This window comes from Leopardus geoffroyi, chromosome C1 (assembly GCF_018350155.1).
Source record: "Leopardus geoffroyi isolate Oge1 chromosome C1, O.geoffroyi_Oge1_pat1.0, whole genome shotgun sequence".
Taxonomy (NCBI): Eukaryota; Metazoa; Chordata; class Mammalia; order Carnivora; family Felidae; genus Leopardus; species Leopardus geoffroyi.
This window is the reverse complement of record NC_059328.1, coordinates 212797209-212819521: the sequence shown is the minus strand read 5'-3', so window position 1 is coordinate 212819521 and position 22313 is coordinate 212797209. Positions and strand designations below refer to the sequence as shown.

The window sequence follows — 22313 nt, the reverse complement described above, 5'->3', positions numbered from 1 at the left end:
TAAGACGGGCTTTAGGGCATTCTTCCCCCCCGGGGGGTAATGTTGGATTAGACCAAGTCATTCTTACTGTCACCAAGCTGCCCCTGGGACTCGTGATATGCCTTTGTGAGACATTTGTTTCCAACTGCTGTCCCCGCGGTGAGATCAGAACCTTTGAGGGACACTCACTGTTGAACGCAGTGATGAACTGCATCCCTTGATTTCATCAGCACCAACTTCAGACAACTGACTTAACTAGTCTCAGTGCCTCCCTTAGCCTCATCCCTGACTGGGCAAAGATGCTGGTCCGCGTGGGTTTTCTGCCACCCTCCCTCTCCCCTGATTGGCCTGAAACATGTTAATATCTCTTCATTTGAGTTGATTTTTCTTCTCTCATTGCTAAACGTGTTTCTCCACCAAACTTTCTTCTTTCCTCTTTACCTTCTTTCATCCCCATCTTTACATAATAGGGGGAAAAAATGGAAAGAGGAAAATAAGTGGATATTTCATGAAAATTGTGTTAACTTTTGCCTAATATTTTGTATGCTTTTTCAGTCATTTCCAAGTTAGGGAAAAGTTCACAAAGATTCAACCCATATAATGGTCTACCTAAGCATGTTCAGTGCAAGAAAGTACTAGCTTGGTTCTTTTTTTAACCCTGAAAAACCTTCAATGTTTGGAAGGATATATATTCAAATTTTAAAGTGGTTAAATCTGGATGGTGACTTTCACTTCGCTTCCTTTTGTTTATTTGTGTTTTCTAATATTTCTACAATAAACCTGTATTACCAGTGTAATTTTTTAATTAATTTTTTTTTAACCTTTATTTATTTTTGAGACAGAGAGAGACAGAGCATGAATGGGGGAGGGTCAGAGAGAGAGGGAGACACAGAATCCGAAACAGGCTCCAGGCTCTGAGCCGTCAGCACAGAGCCCGACGCGGGGCTTGAACTCACGAACCGCGAGATCATGACCTGAGCCGAAGTCGGACGCTTAACCGACTGAGCCACCCAGGCGCCCCCCAGTGTAATTTTTTTAAATCTAGGTAGGAAGGAAGGGAAGAAAGAAGGAAAGCACGCTACCTCCTTATATAAGAGAGGAAAACATTGTGATGATGGAATAAGCATGTGGATTCCAGGGATCCCAAAGCAGGGACGTTTTTGGTTTCTTGAGGCTCATGTTTTCCATTCGGACTCTGAAAGCACCACTATAACTAGCCTTTCTAGAGACCTGTTCTTCAAAGACAGAGAACTCTCTACTCTACATGAGACTAAATACCCAAGATTTGGGGGACCACCTTCCTTCCTCAGCCTGGAACATTCCTCCTGGAGCAAGCGGGATGGAGCTGTCAGGAACACTGGGCCCCCTGTAGGAGTCGGCAGAACTGATTCAACTGGTTGATGGGTCTCCGGTTTCAGAATGGATGTAAGGTGTGGACCATATTTGTGCAAAAACTCTAACTGTGCAACTTGGAAGAGCCAGGCATATGTGATTTCTCTCCCGAACGGGTCAGTCAAGCACTCTAGGGCATTAAGGGTTTTAGTTGCTTCTGAATCCCAAGTGGTTCCAATTCAAGGCACTTCGAAAGTCCAAGGGCTTTCCTCAGGGAAAAACAGCCCCGTCAACTCTAAAGGATAGTTATTGTGGGCAACTCCTAGCCCACCAGCAGAATAAGAAGAAAAAGTGGTGCTTACTTATTGGAGGGAGAAGAGAAGCCCTGAGTGCAATAAAACATCCCTTAATATAACTGGAGATGTTTGTCCATTTTACAATGCCAGGAAAACATGTTCAACGAAGACTCAGATTTACTTTAGGAACTCTCTACCAGTAAAGTCCTCAAAATGTAAAAACTAGAAAAGGATATATACCAGTATTTTAGGATACATAAAAGTATTCATACTATAAAATGTATAATTAAAAAGGATATACAAAATGATATATAAAAGTGTTTGTGTTCAGTTGTATGTAACCAACATTTATTTCTTTTTTTTTTAATTTTTAAAAAAATTTTTTTTTTCAACGTTTATTTATTTTTGGGACAGAGAGAGACAGAGCATGAACGGGGGAGGGGCAGAGAGAGAGGGAGACACAGAATCGGAAACAGGCTCCAGGCTCTGAGCCATCAGCCCAGAGCCCGACGCGCGGCTCGAACTCACGGACCGCGAGATCGTGACCTGGCTGAAGTCGGACGCTTAACCGACTGCACCACCCAGGCGCCCCTATTTCTTTTGAAATAACAAAAAACAAAAAGGTAAAACAAAATCCACTTTGAAAAGCAAAATCACTGTCTTCATGTTGGACTATGTGGCCTCCAAGGTGGTGCCACAGATTCTCTTCTCCTGGGCTCATTTTTCTGTGTCTCCCTCCCACACTGAATTAGAGGTGACCTATGTGACCAATAGGATAGTGTATGAACGACATTCCAAGTCTTGGTCGTAAAAGACAGAGGGCATTCTGTCTTGCTGCTGCCTCTGGGATCACTCACACTGGGAGAAGCCAACTGCCATATGCTAACAATGCTCAGCGGTGTTCTGGAGAGGCCCATGGGGAAAGAAATTGAAACTTCCCAGCTACAACCACCACTTAGTTGTCAGCCATCTATGGGAGTCCCCAAGGGATTCGAGCCTCAAGCCCCAGTTGAGCCTTCAGATGACCGAGGCTCCACACGACACCATACGAGACCCTGAATCGCACGATGGAGCTAAGCTGCTCTCAAATTCCTGACCCACAGAAACCGTTTGAGTTAATAAACATTGATTATTGTTTTAACCAATTAAGCTTCAGGGGAATTTGTTACACAACAATAGACAATAAAAATTTGGGTGCCTCCGAGTGTTGTGGTGCCATAATGGAAACCCAAGATGTGGGAGTAGCTTTGAAATTGGCAATTGTACAGAAAATCTGAATGAGTTTGAGGAGGGTGTTAAGTGCAAGGATGAAGAGCTTTCAGTGAATAGTATAATTAATTAATTAATAGCTGTTAGTAGATGCTTGATGGACTCTGAGGAGGCTTTATAGGCAAGAGTTTAAAGGAAAGTGAAGAAAATATTATTAAAAACTGGAGGACAGATCCTTGTCATGTAGTGGCAGAAAGTTCAGTTACATTATTGCCTACTGAGATATGCAAAGCAGGAAACAGACTTAAGGAGATGTGATTCAGCTATGTAGATTTCCAAGCAAGGTGTTGAACATGCTGTCTGATTTCTTCTTGCTGCTTAAAGTAAAATGTGAGAGCAAAGAGAGAAGCTAAAGAAGGTTTCTTACAAAGCTGCCAGGATTTGCTGGTCTAGAATATTCTCTGCCTCGTCAGATGGCAAACAATGCTAAAATTAAGGAATGCCTTCGGAATGCAAGCTGGTGCAGCCACTCTGGAAAGCAGTATCGAGGTTCCTCAAAAAACTAAAAAAAGAACTACCCTACGACCTAGCAATTGTACTACTAGGCATTTATCCAAGGGATACAGGTGTGCTGTTTCAAAGGGACACATGCACCCCCATGTTCATAGCAGCACTATCAACAATAGCCAAAGCATGGAAAGAGCCCAAATGTCCATTGATGGATGAATGGATAAAGAAGGTGTGGTATAAATAAATGATGGAGTATTACTCGGCAATCAAAAAGAATGAAATCTTGCCATTTGCAACTACGTGGATGGAACTGGAGGGTATTATGCTAAGTGAAATTAGTCAGAGAAAGACAAAAATCATATGACTTCACTCATATGAGGACTTTAAGACACAAAACAGATGAACATAAGGGAAGGGAAGCAAAAATAATATAAAAACAGGGAGGGGGACAAAACAGAAGAGACTCATAAATATGGAGAACAAACTGAGGGTTACTGGAGGGGTTGTGGGAGGGGGGATGGGCTAAATGGGGGAGGGGCACTAAGGAATCTACTCCTGAAAGCATTGTTGCACTATATGCTAACTAATTTGGATGTAAATTAAAAAAAAATTTAAATTTAAATTAAAAAAAAAGAAACAAACAAAAATAATAAAAATTAAAAAAAAATTAAGGAACGGCTCTCAGGCAAAAGTCAAATTTGGAAAAATCTCAGGAAAATATGGTCTGAAGATGAAGCTGAGGGCGTGGCTGGAAAATGCTTTGTTAAGAACAATTCAGTCAAATTTTAGAGCTTTCAAAAAGCTGAAGGGTATTGCCACTCAGGAGGCAAGCACAGAAACCAAGTTAAAGAAGGGTTTATCTAAAAACAAAAACAGGGGCGCCTGGGTGGCTTGGTCGGTTAAGCGTCTGACTTCGGCTCAGGTCATGATCTCACGGTCCGTGAGTTCGAGCCCTGCGTCGGGCTCTGTGCTGACAGCTCAGAGCCTGGAGCCTGTTTCCGATTCTGTGTCTCCCTCTCTCTCTGCCCCTCCCCTGTTCATGCTTTGTCTCTCTCTGTCTCAAAAATAAATAAACGTTAAAAAAAATTTTTTTAATAAATAAATGAATAAAAATAAAAACAAAAACAAACAAACAAAAACCAAACCAAAACAAACAAAAAAAAAGATGTGTAGGTGTAGTTTTGTTTAATGGAGTGAACCCCAGTAACAGCAATAGACAACCCATGAAGTTTTAAGAGAATTCTACTGGTAGAAACACCGTCTGCCAGCTTGAACTGGAAGGGTCAGAGGCAGTGGAAAAGGGAAAAGACTTCGGACTCTCAAATTCCTACCAGCAGGAATTAGGCTGAGAAAACAAAACCTGCAAAGATGGGTTATCTTTTGTGGACAAGGAAGATGGCTCAGACGATGGAACCAAGAGCCCAGGAGGTGAAGCCCAAGACTCATGAAGAATTGGCTACAACAGGGACTTAGAAATATTGTTACACTAACTAACATAAAATCAGACCTACTGGACAACCCCTCAGAAATATATAATTTATCAATTCTGACTCAAGAAGAAAAAGAAAACCTGAGAAACTATAACCAGTAAAAACTTTGAAACCACTGATTGGATTAAAGAGGAAAACCGTCAAGCAAAGCTTCAGATCTACACTGCTTGGGAGCCTTTAATAAACTCCCAGAGAACAGACAATCCATATCTTGGGTAATTTGTCCCAAAGAATAGAAGTAGAAGGAAACCCCCAACTCACATTATGAGGTTGCTTAAACTAGAAATGATGGTAGGCAAGAAGAAAATTTGCATCTGGAAAATCACTTAGGAGCATACATGGCAAAAATTCTAAATAAAATGTTAGGAAATTCAATGTATCAATATATAAAATAAATAGATAAATTGTGACCAGGATAGTTAATCCCAGGATAATCCAAGGATGCAATAATTTTGGAAGACTATTTAATATAATTCACCATATAAACAAATAGGAGGAAAAATGATCATCTCAAAAATACAGAAAAATGATTTCGTTAGTTCTAACCCCTATTTATGAATAAAAACTCTTAGGAAATTGGGGCACCTGGGTGGCTCTGTCAGTTAAGCATCCAACTCTTGATTTCAGCTCAGGTCATGATCCCACAGTTCATGAGAACAAGCCTCACGTTGGGCTCTGTGCTGACAGCAAGGAGCCTGCTTGGGATTCTCTTTCTCCCTCTCTCCCTGCCCCTCTCCTTTACCATCTCTTGCTCTCGCTCTCTCTCAAATTAAATAAACATTTAAAAAAAAAGAAATTCCAGGGGCGCCTGGGTGGCTCAGTCGGTTAAGCGCCCAACTTCGGCTCAGGTCATGATCTCGCAGTTTGTGAGTTCGAGCCCCGAGTCGGGCTCTGTGCTGGAAGCTCAGAGCCTGGGGCCTGCTTCAGATTCTGTGTCTCCCTCTCTCTCTGCCCCTCCCCCACTCTCTCTCTCTCTCTCTCTCGCTCTCAAAAATAAATAAACATTTAAAAAAAAAAGTAAAACAAAAAAAGAAATTCTACTGAAAATGGTCAGCATCGCTTCTCTGTATACCAGCAACAATTAATTCAAAGTGATGACTTAATACGCATTTGTCTTTTGACCCAGTAATCTCACAAACATATTGACTAAATATGAAACAACCCATGCACAAGGTTATGCATTTTGGCACTCTTCGTATTATCACAAGATTGGAAAGAACCCAAGATTTCATCACTAGGATTCTGGTGCATTCACAAAAAGAAATACTATGCAGCTGTGAAAGAAAAGAAGAAGGAAGAGGAGGGGAGGAAGAAATCTAGAAGCATGAAGTGATCTCCAGGATATCCTGGCGGAAACGGTAGGGGTAGAACGCTACCATTTGTATAACAAGTAAGGGGATACAAACACATATGTATATGAATTTGTTTATATCGGCACAAAGAATCACTGAAAATGTCCATAACAAACACAAGCGGTTAGCCTAGGGAAAGGGAAAGAAAAGGCGGAACAGATAGGGACGAAACCAAAACTCTGTAGGTACATTGTTTCACAGTTTTGACTTGGGAAACACATCCAAGTTTTACATAATCTTAAAACAGAATTTTAATCGTTTCAAATTTTAATCTTTAAAACTTAAAACAGAATTAGTGGATTCTGTTTTAAGTTTTAAATTAATTAGTGGATCCACAAAAAAAAAAGTGGATTTTTTACCTGATTTTATGTTTTTTTTAAAGTGTGTTTATTTTGAGAGAGACAGAGACAGCATGGGTGGGGGAGGGGCAGAGAGAAAGAGAGAGAGAGAGAGAGAGAGAGAGAGAGAGAATCCCAAGCAGGTTCCCTGCCACTGCCAGCAGCTCAGAGCCTGATGTGGGGCCCGAACCCACAAAACCACAAGATCATGACCTGTGCCAAAACCAAGAGTCAGAAGCTTAACCGGCTGAGGCACCCAAGTGCCCCTACATGATCCTACTCGGAGCTACAAAAAAAAAAAAAAAAAAAAAAAAAATCACCAACTACCCGGGAAGACTTTGAGCAAAACATGTTTAAAGGTCAAATAAGACCGATGTGAAGAAAACATTAAAACTCTACGTAAAAGAAGACCTAAATCAATGGAGACCTATACCATGCTCATTTTGAGAAGACCACAGGATGACAATTCTCTCCTCAAAAATCTAGAAATTCCACCCAATTCCAATTAAAATCTCAACAGGGATCTTTGCATAGCTTTACCAGCTGGCCTTAAAACTCATATGCAGAGTAAAAAGTCAAGAACAGGTAAACAGTTCTTTTTTTGTAAAGAAAAGGAGGAGGAGGAAGATGAATTCATTTTAGCAGGTAAGAAAACTTACTATAAAGATGGTAATTAAAGCAGTGTAGTGTTGGTGGGAGACAAACTAAAGATCCTGTCCTATAAATACAGAAAAAACGTAAAACTTCTCATCTCATCATAGCCAAAAATAAACTTGAGATAAGTTAAAGACTAAAATATGAGGAACAAGTTGTAAGATAGTTCAATTAAAAATAGGAGTATATCCTCACGAAATCAGAGAAGGGAAAGATTTCTTAAAACACAAAAGTATAAGCCATATATTAAAAGACTGACAAGGGGTGCCTGGGTGGCTCGGTCAGTTAGCATCTGACTCTTGACTTCAGCTCAGGTCATGATCTCATGATCGGTCAGATCAAGCCCCGAGGAGGGCTCTGCACTGACAGTGTGGAACCTGCTTGGGATTCTCTCTTTCCGTCTCTCTCTGCCCCTCTCCTGCCCCTCCCTTGCCCCTCCCTTGCCCCTCCCTTGCTCTCTTGCTCTCTTGCAAAATAAATAAATAAACTTTTTTTAAATAAATAAATCATTTTCAAAAACATTTATAAAAAGAGGTTGACAAATTTGAACTACATTAAAATCGCAAACCTCTATATGGGTAAAAACACATAAACGAGGTGATAAGATAAACCAAAAACTTGGTGAAACCTCTGCAGCACATTTAACCAAACTTAGTATTCAAAATATGCATGTAAAAAAATTCCTACAATCAATAGAAAAAAGGATAAACAACCAAAAAGTGGAAACAGGCAAAGAAGTGAATTAGCACTTCTCAGAAGGGAAGACCCACGTCGTTAATAAATGTAAGAAAAGATATTCAACCTCATTAATAATCAGGGAATTTACACACCCAGTTTGGCAAAAATTAACATGTATCTCTGATTACAGCAAATGTTGGTAGGAATATAAAGAAATAACATCTCTCATAAAATGCCAACAAGAGTATAAATTGATTTAATCCCCTTGGAGAGCAGATTGTCATTCCCTGGTAAAGTTGAAGAGGCACATATCCTAAAACTTGACAAATACACTTCTACCCACCCAACTTAAAGAAACATTCACACATTACACAAGGGTAAATGAAGATGTGTTGTTGCAAAAAAGTGGAAACCACCTAACAACCCTCAGTAAGGGAGATGTTTGAGTAAACTATGGTTTATAATAGAATAGAATACCATTAACTATTGAGACGAATGAACTAGATCTACATACATCAACATGAATAAATCTCAAAACCAGTGTTGAATAATAAAGCAAAGTTGGAAAATGATATATTAGGATGCCATTTATGTAAAATTTTAAACATCTAAAAATAGTATATATTATTTATGTATAATAGAATATCCTTGGAAATGAAAATCAACTTTAACACAGTAGAAGGGAATGGAGGGAAAATAGGGAAGAGGTAGAAATTTGACTATATATGTAATGATTCTATGTTTTTAAAAGATATTAAGTAAATATGGTGCTCACTTTGGCAGCATGTATAATGAAACTAGGATGATAAAGGAAGATTAATATGGCCCTGAGAAGGGATGACAACAAAGTTAAAACCATTTAGAGTAGATTCTCTGATCCTTTGTTACCAACTAGAAATAAAAAAAAAAAAGTAACCAAAAAAATTCCAACTACCTGGAAATTGAACAAAATGTTTCTAAATAATCTATGGGTCAAAGAAAAAATCAAAATGGAACTTAGGAGATATTTTAAACTGAATGAGAATAAAGATAGAACTTATCAAGACTAATATAGCTACACTTAAAGAAAGTTTAGGGCGAAAATGGCTGAAAACAATGATTTAAGCTTCTATCTCAAGAAGCTAAGAGAAGAACAAATCAGACCTAGTGGAAGTAGTAGGAAGGAAATAATAAAGGTAAGAACAGGAATCAAAAATAATAAATAAATAAATAAATAAATAAATAAATAAATAAATAAATAACAGAGCTAAAAGTTCTTTGAAAAAAAATTATAAAACAAATAAACCCCTAACAAGGGTCCACAAAGAAAAAAAAAAAAGGAGAAAGCACAAATTATCATTATCAAGGGATGAAAACTAGAACAGCACTACAGACACTACAGCCATTGAAAGAAGAGGAGATTATGAGCAAGATACACCAACATATTTGATAATTTGGATAAATGAAGTAAATGTGACAAATGCTAACATCTTTTGTTATTGGTGTTGGGTTCTCTTCTGTTTTGTAGGTTTAAGATATTTCTGAATTTTAAAGCTTTCAAAGGGCAAGGTATAGAACACAATGTATAAGATTCTTCTTTTTGGGTTAATATATTTTGTATATATGCATAGACCATTTCTGGAAGAATATTCAAGAAACTGTTAGTGATGGTTGTCACAGGAACTGAACATGAGATCAGAGGGAGACTTACTTTTATTCTAAAATTGTTTGTTTTTTAAGTTTATTTATGTTATTGAGAGAGAGAGAGAGAGAGAGAGAATCCCAAGCAGGTTTTACACTGTCAGCATGGAGCCTGACATGGGGCTCAAACTCATGAAGAGTGAGACCCATGACCGAAACTGAAATCAAGAGTCGGACATTCGACCGAGCCACCCAGGCACCCCTATTTTAAAAATCTTTTTAAACTGATTTAATTTTTGCTTTACTATGTGTATTATCTCAAAAAATTAGTCAATAAAAAAATAATAAAATACAACAAGTCTTACTCAGATCTGCTTTCCCTGCTCTGTCGCCCAGAGCTAGGCTCCCACACTTCCTCGAAGTGCTTTTGCCTCTAACACTCTCCTACCCCACCTCTACCCACAGGCCCCTACCCCAGGCAGGCAGAAACTAGAAATCCAGGCTGAAGACAAGGACCAGCTGATTGAAGAGGCCAGAGAGAAGGAGGGTAGTTGACTAAGAGGTGGTGGGTAGGCCTGAGAAAATAAAGTCCCAAGTCAAAGTCTGAGATACAGGCTAAGTGAAGAAGGAACCCAGAGAAAATGGGTCACGGATCCATGGTGTGGGCCTGGCACAGGTTTGGGAATAAGGTAAGAACATCTGTTTCCCACTCTCTTATTTCCGGTGTACCAATATTCTTAGAATCTGACCACAGGCCAATATTTCAGGATTATTAGTATTTATTCGAGTTATCAATTTTCCATTATAGTCCCCATTTCAAACGTGCAGTCCCATTTTCCTCATAAATCATCTAAATGTCCAAGAGAATTTCCATTCCTTGACGTCTACACTACATCACCATATCACCCACGTTTCCTTTCACAAGCAACAGCAGAAACAAGAAACTTTGTCGTTGGGTTCAGAAGATACGGTTGTTGAAGCCATTTGGTTTTATCACAGGGATTTTTGTGGATTGGCCTAAATACTTAACCACTACTTATACCTCATTCGAAGATCAAAGCAACCAACTATAAAAGGGACATAAGTTGGGAAACAACTTATTTTTAGGTTGGATTCAACTTCAACCCATGAATCAGCACTTTGAGTGGAGTTTATATAGGCAGATTTTTGCCTTAGACTCAGTTTTTTAAAATATTTCCAATAGCTAATTTTCTGATTATTCCTATTTATTTAACTGAGAGGAAAAAATCCATAGATGTTTCTTCAGATTTTTTAAGGTCTCAGGAAAAAAAAAAAAATTCGAACTTCATAGACAAGTGGACAAAGAATACAGACAAGCAAATTACTGAAAGGATATAAATGGTAATTAAACATGACAGGATGCTCAACTTACTAGTTATCAGGAAAATGCTAATTAAATATGACACTATTTTCACCATCTGGCTGCAAAAGATGAAAAAGAATAGTAATATCTAATTAGTGATGGCAAAGGTGCAAGAAAACCATATCCTGGTGGATGGAGTATAATTAATACAGCAGTTTTTCGGAGAACAGTTTTGTGTGTGTGAGAGAACAGTGAAGTAATTGGCATTTTGAATTACTCAAGCTTTGAATTACTCAAAATTAAAATATGGTGACATCAAAATATTAATGAAGTCTCATTTTATGAATAAAAGTTGAAATAATGCAAATCACCCAATTTGAAATGCTTTCCAAACTAGCATAATTATAAAGGTCAAATAAATTATAGATGGCATTTGTGCTGTATCCCATGACAGGGCTACTCAAGCCAGCTAACAGAAGTACCATCCTCGGTCAAGTCAGCCCTGAACTCTAGATTCAATAAAAAAAAAAAAAAAAAAATAGTCTGGGGTGCCTGGGTGGCTCAGTTGGTTAAGCGTCCAACTTCAGCTCAGGTGTTGATCTCATGGGTCATGGGTTCAAGCTCCACATCGAGCTCTGTGCTGACAACTCGGAGCCTGGGGTCTGCTTCAGACTCTGTGTCTCCCTCTCCCTCTACCCCTCCCCTGCTCATGGTCTGTCTCTCTCTGTCTCTCTCTCTCTCTCTTTCAAAAATAAATAAATAAACATTAAAATAAAATTTTAAAAAATACTCAAAATACTCTATCAAAATTATAATGTACATTTCTTTAGTTCCAGTAGTTCCAGGAGTTCTCACGTAAGTGTTCAAAGATAAATACGTCCCAGAATGTGCCCAAAGGCTTTTGAAAATGCCCATCAATTGAGGATTGTATGTTTCTACAATAAAATACCATACAGTCTTGGAAAAGGACAAGGTACTTCTTTACGTATGCTCACGGAAAAATGTTCACAATATAATCAGTGCAAAAACAAATTAAGGAATGAAAGATTCTATTTCTGCAAACAAACACACACACAATCCTAAGCAGAAAGAATTCAAATGCAAAGAATGAAGTTATTGATAGTAGTTACCTCAGGGGAACAGAGCTTGGAGGAAGAGAGAAGGAATTTTCACTTGTCAAATTGTAAAAACCGTGATAGCCAGTTGGTGCGTGTTCGGCAAATTCTAAGCACTTCATTCAATGACTCCTCATAAGGACCCTATGTGTGAAATGCTTTTATTATTTCCATTATCAACAGTTGAGGAAACTGATATCCAAAGAGACTAAACCCCCTGAATGGGGGGGTGGGGTGGGGGAGGGTAGACGGAAAGAGGAAATCTTAAGCAAGCTCCAAGCTCAGCACAGAGCTGGACTAGGGGCTCGATCCCACAACCCTGGGATCATGACCTGAGCCCAAATCAGGTTGGATGCTGAACCAACTGAATCACCCAGGTTCCCCCATGAATGACTTTTTAAATAATAAACTTGTGAATTTTGTCCTTTAAAGATGGAAATCTAGGAGCGGCTGGCTGGCTCAGTTGGTAGGACATCAGACTCTTGATCTTGGGGTCATGAGTTCCAGCCCCCTGTTGGGTGTAGAGACTACTTAAAAAAATAAAAAATAAATGCAAATCTGGCGGGGGGGGGGGGGGAAGTTCAGCAATGTTTTTTATTTTGCAATTTAGATTGTGACACATATCACTGTGGTAGGCAGCATAATGGCCCTGCCAAAGATGCCCTGTATCCTCATCTCCAGAAGCTGTGAATATGTGACCTTATATGGCAAAAGGGCCTCTGCAGGTGTGATTAAAGATCTTGAGAGGGATGCCTGGGTGGCTCAGTCAGTTGGGTGTCCGACTTTGGCTCAGGTCATGAACTCTTGGCTTTTGGGTTCCAGCCCCAAGTTGGGCTTGGTGCTGATAGCTCAGAGCCTGGAGGCTGCTTCGGATTCTGTGTCTCCCTCTCTCTCTCTGCCCCTCCCCCGCTCACACTCTGTCTCTCTCTCTCTCTCTCTCTCTCTCAAAATAAATAAACATAATAATAGTAATAATGAAAAAATTAAAAAAAGGTCTTGAGATGGGGAGATCACCTATCTCACAGATCAACTGGGTGGACCCAATTCAATCACGAAGGTCCTTAGGAAGGAAGGAGGGAGGCAGGAGGGGTAGAGTCAGCAGAGGAGGACATGTGACCGCTGAAGGAGTGTCAGAGCAAGAAAGACTGGACAGGCCATCACTGGCTTTAAAGATGGAGGAAGAGGCCAGAAACCATGTAATGTAGGTGCCTCTAGAAGCTGGAAGGGGAAAGGAAACAGATTTTCAGAGTACCTAGTGGCTCGGTCAGTTAAGTGTCCAACTTCACCTCAAGTCATGATCTCATGGTTCGTGGGTTCGAGCCCTGCATTGGGCTCTATGCTGATAGCTCAGAGCCTAGAGCCTGCTTCAGATTCTGTCTCCCTCTCTTTCTGCCCCTCCCCTGCTCATGCTCTGTCTCTCTCTCTCTCAAAAATAAACTTTTTTTAATGTAAAAAAGAAAAGGTAATGATTAATAAGACATGGTCCCTGAGCTTGAAAAACCATCTTAAAATTACCAGTCTGGGGGGTGCCTGGGTGGCTCAGTTGGTTAAGCAGCTGACTTCGGCTCAGGTCATAATCTCACAGTTAGCGAGTTCCAGACCTGCGTCAGGCTCTGTGCTGACAGCTCAGAGTCTGGAGCCTACTTCAGATTCTGTGTTTCCCTCTCTCTTGCTTCTCCTCCCCTGCTCGTGCTCTGTCTCTCTCTCTCTCTCTCAAAAATAAATTAACATTAAAAAAAGAAAGAAATTTAAAAAAAAAGTGGACAGTCTTTCCCCAACATGATTCTTTTTAAACCACTAATGCATTTTATAAATACCTGCTGTAAAGAGGTTAACAAAGAAAGATGCATGCAATATCAGAAATTGAAGGCAATCCATCCAGACTTTCAAAGATTTAATGAAACAAAACAAGACAAAACCTACTCTCTGTCTAAAACAACAACTATTACACGCTATAATTTAAATATAGAATATCTTTAAGAGGGTTGATTATCAAAGATCCACCCAGAAGGTGTCTTTAAAAATAAGATTAATATACTTGATTTTTTGGCTCTCAGTGCTTAGTCCTGGCAATGTCTGAGGTTAGCTGTGGAGCCCTGGAAAACCATAGCATTCTGAGTCTTGTCTGTGAAATGGGGATAATACTCGTGATTTCACAAGGATATTGTAACAATAAAATGAGAATGCATATGTAAAAGGTCCTTGATATTAACTCCTAATGAAATAAAAATCTCTATAATGCCTTCTAGCTTTAAATTTTTATAATTAAAGTAAATTATTATTAGGGAGTTTAGTTCAAAGGAATCCTTTTTGAAGACACATACTCAAGTAGTTTGGGATAAAATGATGTAACAATTGAGATTTGCTGCAAACGAATTCAGTGGGAACAGTGGCTTTGTGTAGAGGTTTGGCTATATTTTGAGTATTATTGAAGCCAGGTTATAGGTACATGAGAGTTTGTTAGAAACCATTGTTTGATTTGTATTTGAAATTTTCATACTGTGAAAAGCAAAAAAGCAAAGGGGAAACTCAGGGCAATTTCTATTTAGTCCACATGCTACCTAATTAAGGCTATTTCTTTTTCTTTTCTTTTTTTTATGTTTATTTATCTGGGGGGGTGGTGCAGAGAGAGAGGGAGACAGAGGATCCGAAGAAGGCTCTGCACTGACAGCAGTGAGCCCAACACAGGGCTCAAATTCAAGGGCTGTGAGATCATCACCTGAGCCGAAGTTGCGAAGTTGGACACTCAACTGACTGAGCCACCCAGGCACCCCAAAGTTATTTCTTGAAGCAAACTTTGATATTTAAAAAAATGGTAGCAAGAGATACAGGTGTGCTGTTTCGAAGGGGCACATACACCTCAATGTTTATAGCAGCACTATCGATGATAGATGAAGTATGGAAAGAGCCCAAATGTCCATCAATGGATGAATGGATAAAGAAGGTGTGGTGTGTATATATATATATATATGTGTGTGTGTGTATATATATATATATATATATATATATATATATATATATGATGGAGTATTACTCGGCAATCAAAAAGATTGAAATCTTGCCATTTGCAACTACGTGGATGGAACTAGAAGGTATTATGCTAAGCGAAATTAGAGAAAGACAACTATCATATGACTTCACTCATATGAGGACTTTAAGAGACAAAACAGATGAACATAACGGAAAGGAAGCAAAAATAATATAAAAACAGGGAGGGGGACAAAACAGAAGAGACTCTTAAACATAGAGAACAAACAGAGGGTTGCTAGAGGGGTTGTAGGAGGGGGGATGGGCTAAATAGGTAAGAGGCATTAAGGAATCTACTCCTAAAACCATTGTTGCACCATATGCTAACTAACCTGGATGCAAATTAAAAAATAAATCATTAATAAAAATGTAAAAAAATAAAACTGAAAAATGAAAAAAAATGGTAGCAATTTTATATGCAAAATGCATAAGCGTTCAAGGATTTGAGAATTTGATTACATTTTCACATAAGCTTTTAATTCATTTTTAACTAAAGGAAACCTATTATAATTAAATGCTACAGCAAAAAATTACATTTACGCAATTTGAGATTATTAGTGGAATGAACACGTTAACCTATAGAACCTTAAACACTTGGTAGATTTTTCCCAAGAGAAATTTCAGGGTATGTTAACAATTTTCTGTCTTTACATAATTACATATCAATAGTTCAAATGACGATATGTTGGATATTTCTGCAAGAAAATCTATCACTATTGTAAAGAGAACTTAGCAGTAAGTATATATAATATGCTCCCTTTCTGACCTTGGAGGTGGGAGTTCTCTAGGAACTCTTCGTGAGTGTCTTTTGCTTCTCCAGGCTTTGCTGATCGATGCTCACTCCTCAGAGAGATCTTCCACCATCTAAAGATTACCTGTGATTGGATAGAAGGGGAGAGAAATTAAAGCTGATCTCAATACCAACAGCTACACTTCGGTCTGGGATTTTGAAAACTCGTGGCAGTAGGCACATAACGCTGTGTGTCCAACATCAGCTATGACTTTGCAATCTAGCATCACATCAAATTAGAAAGGAGGTCTGTGCATCTCACATTTCCCTTAGAGATCAGGGTCACAAAATCAAAGTGCTGGAAGGCATCTTAAAAATCTATCAAGTTGGGGCGCTGGGGGGGTGCTCAGTCGGTTAAGCGTCCAACTTCGGCTCAGGTCATGACCTCACAGTTCGTGAGTTCGAGCCTCACTTCCGGCTCTGTGCTGGCAGCTTAGAGCCTGGAGCCTGCTTCAGATTCTGTGTCTTCTTCTCTCTCTGCCCCTACCCTGCTCACACTCTCTCTCTCTCAAAAATAAGCATTAAAAAAATTAAAAAAGAAAAATCTGTGAAGTCAGTGGATGTTAAACCACACAGACCCAGAAGGCTATCTGTCTCTTGAGGATCTCTGAGTAGAGAGATTCTCTAACTTGGGGAGCCGGTTCCAAAGTAATTGCTCCGCTCCACTCTCTGCCTCCCTTCCTGTCTACAGGGCAGACGGGATGAGTGGATATTTTACTCATAGAGAAAGGACAGTTATACGGCCAGGGCTGGGGAAAGCACCATTGTGCTTTGTTTGATGCGTGTAAGTGTCATTACGTAACCAGGACACTTCTTGGTAATGGATCTGCCCATAGTCCATTTGTCTTCTACGAGCATGGTGGTTTATTTGAAGCAAACCTCATTTCCCTGGTTACCAACCGCACCTAAGTTCTATGTTGATTTCATGGCAGTGTCAGCCCTTGGCCCTAATGAGGAGCCCCGTGAAGCTTATTCAATTTATCTCACATTTTTCAACCTGTCATGGAACTCGGTAGTTAATTGAGATCGTAAAACTTCCACCAAACAAACCAGCTTCTTTCTACACTTAGATGAGGGCTTTGGGGAAGAGATGGGTTAGGAGACAGTGCGGAGAAACTGGTTGGCTTCCTCTCTCCCTAGCATTGCCACGTGAGGTTAAAATTGCAGTCAGGAAGACTCTGCCCAAGGCAAAATTGCTAAAGCAGGTAAAGCTTGCTATGGGGCCTCCCTTTATTTATTTCCTCTCCCCTATCCCCACCCACCCATTGCTCCCTGGGGTCCTCACAAGTCTTGGTGTACCTTTTTTGGGCCACTGCGAGCAAAAGACACTCACGAAGAGTTCCTAGAGAACTCACATCCCTACTAGTTCTTTGGCCCTTCTTGGTTGTTCTGGAACCACCCCCCCACGCCCACCCCCACCCCCACCCCCAGCCTTTGAACGGCCAGACCTTCTCCTTGCTTCTAACTCCTTGCCCCCTTGCTTACAGGCCTGAGCTTCAGCCAGCTTTCCTCTCCTTCTAGAGCTGCCTCCCTGCGTCCTATCATCTCCTGAGGCTCATCTCCCACCTGTCTCCCCTTCCCTGATATCTGAAGGATAACTGCTATCTCTCAGGAACATGGAGATGTGCTATACCACCTTACCTAGCACCCTGCCCAACAGCAGGTAGGTCCTTTAAAGGGTTACTGTTCATTTGGATGTTGTGCTGATTGCTATAGATAAGGGGGAAAGAATGTGTACGTTACAAAACTCTAAAGTCTTGGGGCGCCTGGGTGGCTCAGTGGGTTAAGCGTCTGACTTCAGCTCAGGTCATGATCTCGCAGCTGGTGAGTTTGAGCCCCGCGGCGGCTCTGGGCTGACGGCTCAGAGCCTGGAGCCTGTTTCAGATTCTGTGACTCTGTCTCTCTCTGCCCCTCCCCTGCTTGTTCTCCGTCTCTCTCTCTCTCTCAAAAATAAATAAACATTAAGAAAAAAAAAAAAAAAGAAGTGGTGGGTTGTCTCTCCCTGTGGCCATACCACCAGGAGGCATGTTACAAGGAAAGCGAGTCTCAGATTGAATTCTGCCATGTCACCAAGCAGGCACAAAAGTCCAAACTACGTTTCTGGAAGGTCAGTGGAGTCCCGTCCTCGCCAACCACTGGGGCACTGTGTGGGAACCTTCACAGGAAAGTTTCTCTCTGCTACAAGCACACCTATGTTACAATGACATAATCAGCCACAGTTCTAGCCAGATCACACAACCAAATCCTTAGTTAGGTGGACGATTCGGGAACAGATGGAGTTCTAGACCAATCACTACTCCAGCAATGTTATACGACCAAGCTTACTTCTTAACATCGTTCAAAAAAAGGCGGAGAGATGCATAGAGTTGTTGAATCGCTATATTGTACTCCTGCTATGAATATAACAGTGTGTGTTAACTACTCCGGAATTAAAGTAAAATAAATAAATAACAAAACATTTACTTATTTTTTTTTATGTGTTATTTATTTTTGAGAGCAAGAGAGACAGAGCATGAGTGGGGGAGGGGCAGAGAGAGAGGTAAAGACACAGAATCCGAAGCAGGCTCCAGGCTCCGAGCTGTCAGCACAGAGACCCCACGCAGGACTCGAACTCACCGAACCGAAAGATCATGACCTGAGCCGAAGTCAGACGCTTAATCGACGGAGCCGCCCAGGCGCCCCGATAACAAAACATTAAGAAAGGCAGAGAGACTCGTGTTCAATCTTATTTATCAGCCTCATATCTTGCTTGTTACTCATTTGTTTCATCAGTGAAAAATTATTTCCAACATTTAGTATACTAATTCATCAACCCTCTGGTACTGATTTAGAAGGCCACATTTGAAGTGCTTGCCAATAATGGCCTCTAGAGGGAGAAGCCTCGGGGCACAAACTCAAGTCAACTTGCGCACAGATCAGCATCCTACGGCTCCTCTGACGTATCTGAAGTGAATTACTGAGAATGTAACACTAGCCTAAAGAAAGACGACTGGCTAGACCCAGAGTCCAAGCCTCCTCCCTTCGAACTCATAAACATAGGGTTTGTTCTGAGGCCCGAAGCTTTCTTCAAGTATGACCTTTATCCTACAGTCATTGGGTCATCTCTACAGGGCAGTACATAAAAAGCTAATATTCAGAATCACTACTTAGCTTTGTCAAGACTCGCTTATGTTCCAAATGTTGTACTTATTAAAACAGAAAATTATGGTAGATATTTTCTACCACTTACTGTCTTTCAGATTGGTAAAGGTTTCCCTTTCCTTTCCTTTCCTTTCCTTTCCTTTCCTTTCCTTTCCTTTCCTTTCCTTTCCTTTCCTTTTTTCTTTTTTTAAGTGACAAAGGAAGAATAAAGCCCTCAATAATCATTGAGAGAGGCGTGAATTGGTTTGGCAAATACCTATCAAAGGGCCATTCATGCCTTTTGACCCAAACATTCTACTTGTTAAGAATGTATCCTTTGTTGGGGCACCTGGGTGGCTCGGTTGATTAAGTGTCCAAGTCTTGATTTTGGCTCAGGTCATGATCTCATGGTTCTTGAGCCTGAGTCCCACATTGGGCTCTGCATTGACAGTGTGGAGCCTGCTTGAGATTCTCTCTCCCCGTCTCTCTGCCCTCCCTGCCTCTCTCTCTCTTGCTCTCAAAATAAATAAATAACTTTTTTTTAAAAAAAGAAGTTATCCTGAGGAATTTGCCAGAAAATGTGTATAGCATTTTCCATGTGTTTGCCATAGGTTAATTACGACAATGAAAAATCAGAACTGACCTAAGGGTTTGCCAGCTGGGACTAATTAAATAATGATGGCACATTTAGATGATGGAATATTTCACAGCCAATAAAATATTATGTGAAAAAATAACACAGAACAATGCTAATGATGATTTGTTAAAAGGCTCACAAGTGTATACACCACTAATCCAAATATTGAAAGGAAAGTATTTATACATGCAGAGGGAAGGAACATCAGAGTGGGAGCAAATATAACATGCCAGATGGAGTTTGAAGGGAGCGGAGCTATGAGGTATCCCCAAATATTTGTGAACTGATTGCTACTTATTAGCTAGATATTAGCTCATCAGCTCATTTTAGCTCATATATTCATACATAGCTATTGTCACGTATTTAACTCTATTTTGAAAATGTTCAAGCCTATAAATATTGTTTTAAGCATCTTGTTCTTATTAACCGTGCGTGTTTTGTTAACGAACATGCAAGACAAGCTGCTGAGGGGCTTACGCTGGTTTTTGCAAGTTGAGATATGGCTGTCACGTGGGCTTCACTGTCCTCTCCCCGGGTCCCCCGAATCTCCTGACTGCCTGTGAGCAGTACACGACTGTCTTTTTATGAATGGAGAAACCCACCGTGGACAGCTGAGATAACTCGCATCTGTTTCTGCGGCTCGGGGAATCTTCTGGTGTCGCCCTGTCTACTCATACAGGGCCTCATACCCGCTCCAGGAAGGATGGGCAGGCAGCCTCCTCAGAGGATACGCACCAGGATTTGATATCTTAGTAGAAAACACGTGATCGCTGGCAGAATTCTTTAACATTTTAATTTATATATAGCATATTTTTAGACTTCTATATATTTCCAGTATATCTTTGTATTATAAACTTGGACATTGAGCTTACTTTGTCGTTGTTGTTTTAATGCGTATTTATTTTGAGAGAGAGGGAAAGCAGGGGGGACAGGGCAGAGAGAGGGAGAGAGAGAACCCCAGGCAGGCTCTGCACTGTGAGCCTGTCATGATCTCATGAACTGCGAGATCATGACCTGAGCTGAAATCAAGAGTCGGACGCTCAACCGAAGGAGCCACCCACGTGCCCCTGAGCTTACTTTGAAAAGAGAGGTCAAAGATTTCTCATTAACCCCCTGGCATCTCTCCTTCACCGGTTACAAAGGCAAGATGAGGAGGCATTTGTCGTTCATCTGGTGAAGGCCCCTAAACATTAGGTCCTTTCCACCACTGGGACAGCAACTCACTAGGCAGCCCTTGAGGGGACACGGGAAAAAAAGTGGGCCCAGCTGGGCATCTCCGCATCTGAGTATATTTGGACAATGCACACCCCCGCCCTCCCCCAGGGTTGAGACTGTGCTCCCACCACTACACTGGCTGAGAAATCCTACTAATGGGAGAAAAGCAGAGACTCTGCGATTAGATGGGTCTGGGTTTAAACCTTGTTTTCTATCAGATACCTTGGGCAAATGTCTTCATCTTTTTGGGCCTCAGTTTCCTCATCTCCAAAATGGAAATAATGATGATGACTCTTGGAGGGATGACACGGGAGAAATCCAAAGCCCCCAGCCCGATGCCAGATATGGAGTGTGCCCCATAGAGGTGGGCCCTTGCCTCTTTCTCCCTTCTCCTCTTGTTCACCTGCTGGTCAGTCCTTCATATCCATAAAAACCAACTCAGCCCCAAATCCCAAACATCTTTCTCATCAACTAGCTAACAATATTCGCTCTTATGCAGCGAGGTTTGCTTTCCTGATCGGATTCTTCACAAGACATAATTTATTTCAGTTTTTCACTCTGACCTGATGTTCGATTTTTTTTTTAATCTTCAGTAATCATTAAGAATTGCATGCTCATGGGGCGCCTGGGTGGCGCAGTCGGTTAAGCGTCCGACTTCAGCCAGGTCACGATCTCGCAGTCCGTGAGTTCGAGCCCCGCATCAGGCTCTGGGCTGATGGCTCAGAGCCTGGAGCCTGTTTCCGATTCTGTGTCTCCCTCTCTCTCTCTGCCCCTCCCCCGTTCATGCTCTGTCTCTCTCTGTCCCAAAAATAAATAAACGTTGAAAAAAAAAAAAGAAGAATCATCTATCTGTCATCTATCTAGTTAGAAACAAAGTTACTTAGGAAGGGTTAGAGTAACTTGCCAGATACCACACAGCCAGTGGGAGATTCCAAATCTTTCTCAGCGTCTGTCTAGGAAATAGTTTTGTAAGTGAGCACACGGCTGTCTCTGCTTTGTCTTGCAGACTATTGTTATTCTAACAGATCAAGTTTCTCCCTGCTTTGGACATCATGTATAATTAGGGGATTTCACAGAGTGGGGTTTGAGATTCTGTGTCATGGAGAGCTTGGGAATCAGATCTGTTATTAGGTGAAGAAGGATTTTGTTATCTGAACAGCCTACTGAGAAATGGAGAAGTTAGGACTGCTAGGTAAACTCCGCATGTAACTTTACCTTTCGATACCACTCAAAAACTCACAAAGCACTGGTTTTCCAAAAGGTAGAAAGGTGTTATTTTTTTAGATGAACTATGAAGATAGTTTATTTTGTTTCACCTTATTTAAAATAGCCCATAATTCTGATATGTTTTTGGGGCAAATTTACAACATCAAATATGTGTTCCTCTCTCTATGTTTGGTTCAATTTGTATAAACACAGCGAAACTTAGATTTTCAGCCATCCAAATTTTCACTCTGGGATGGTAGTAATCACTAGGAATTAAAACCTTAGGAATAAAAGCAACATTATTTAAAATGGAGAGGAGTCTGAGGTTGAAATAAGAATGGAATAAACTGAAATTAACAAGGATTGTGTTGAAATAGTTCTTTCCTTCAAGAATTCACAAATGAAGTTGCCCTTGGAGAAT

The 22313-nt window shown here is 40.5% G+C and overlaps 1 protein-coding gene across 3 annotated transcripts in view; it reads right to left on the bottom strand.

The window, feature by feature from the left end:
- Positions 1-22313, bottom strand: part of FBXO36 (F-box protein 36) — an 88246-nt gene that overhangs the window by 15178 nt on the left and 50755 nt on the right. For all 3 annotated transcript variants that reach the window (XM_045481632.1, XM_045481634.1, XM_045481633.1), the window contains exon 2: positions 15691-15799. In XM_045481632.1, the coding sequence (XP_045337588.1) occupies positions 15691-15799 (109 nt within the window). The remainder of the gene's footprint in view (positions 1-15690; positions 15800-22313) is intronic.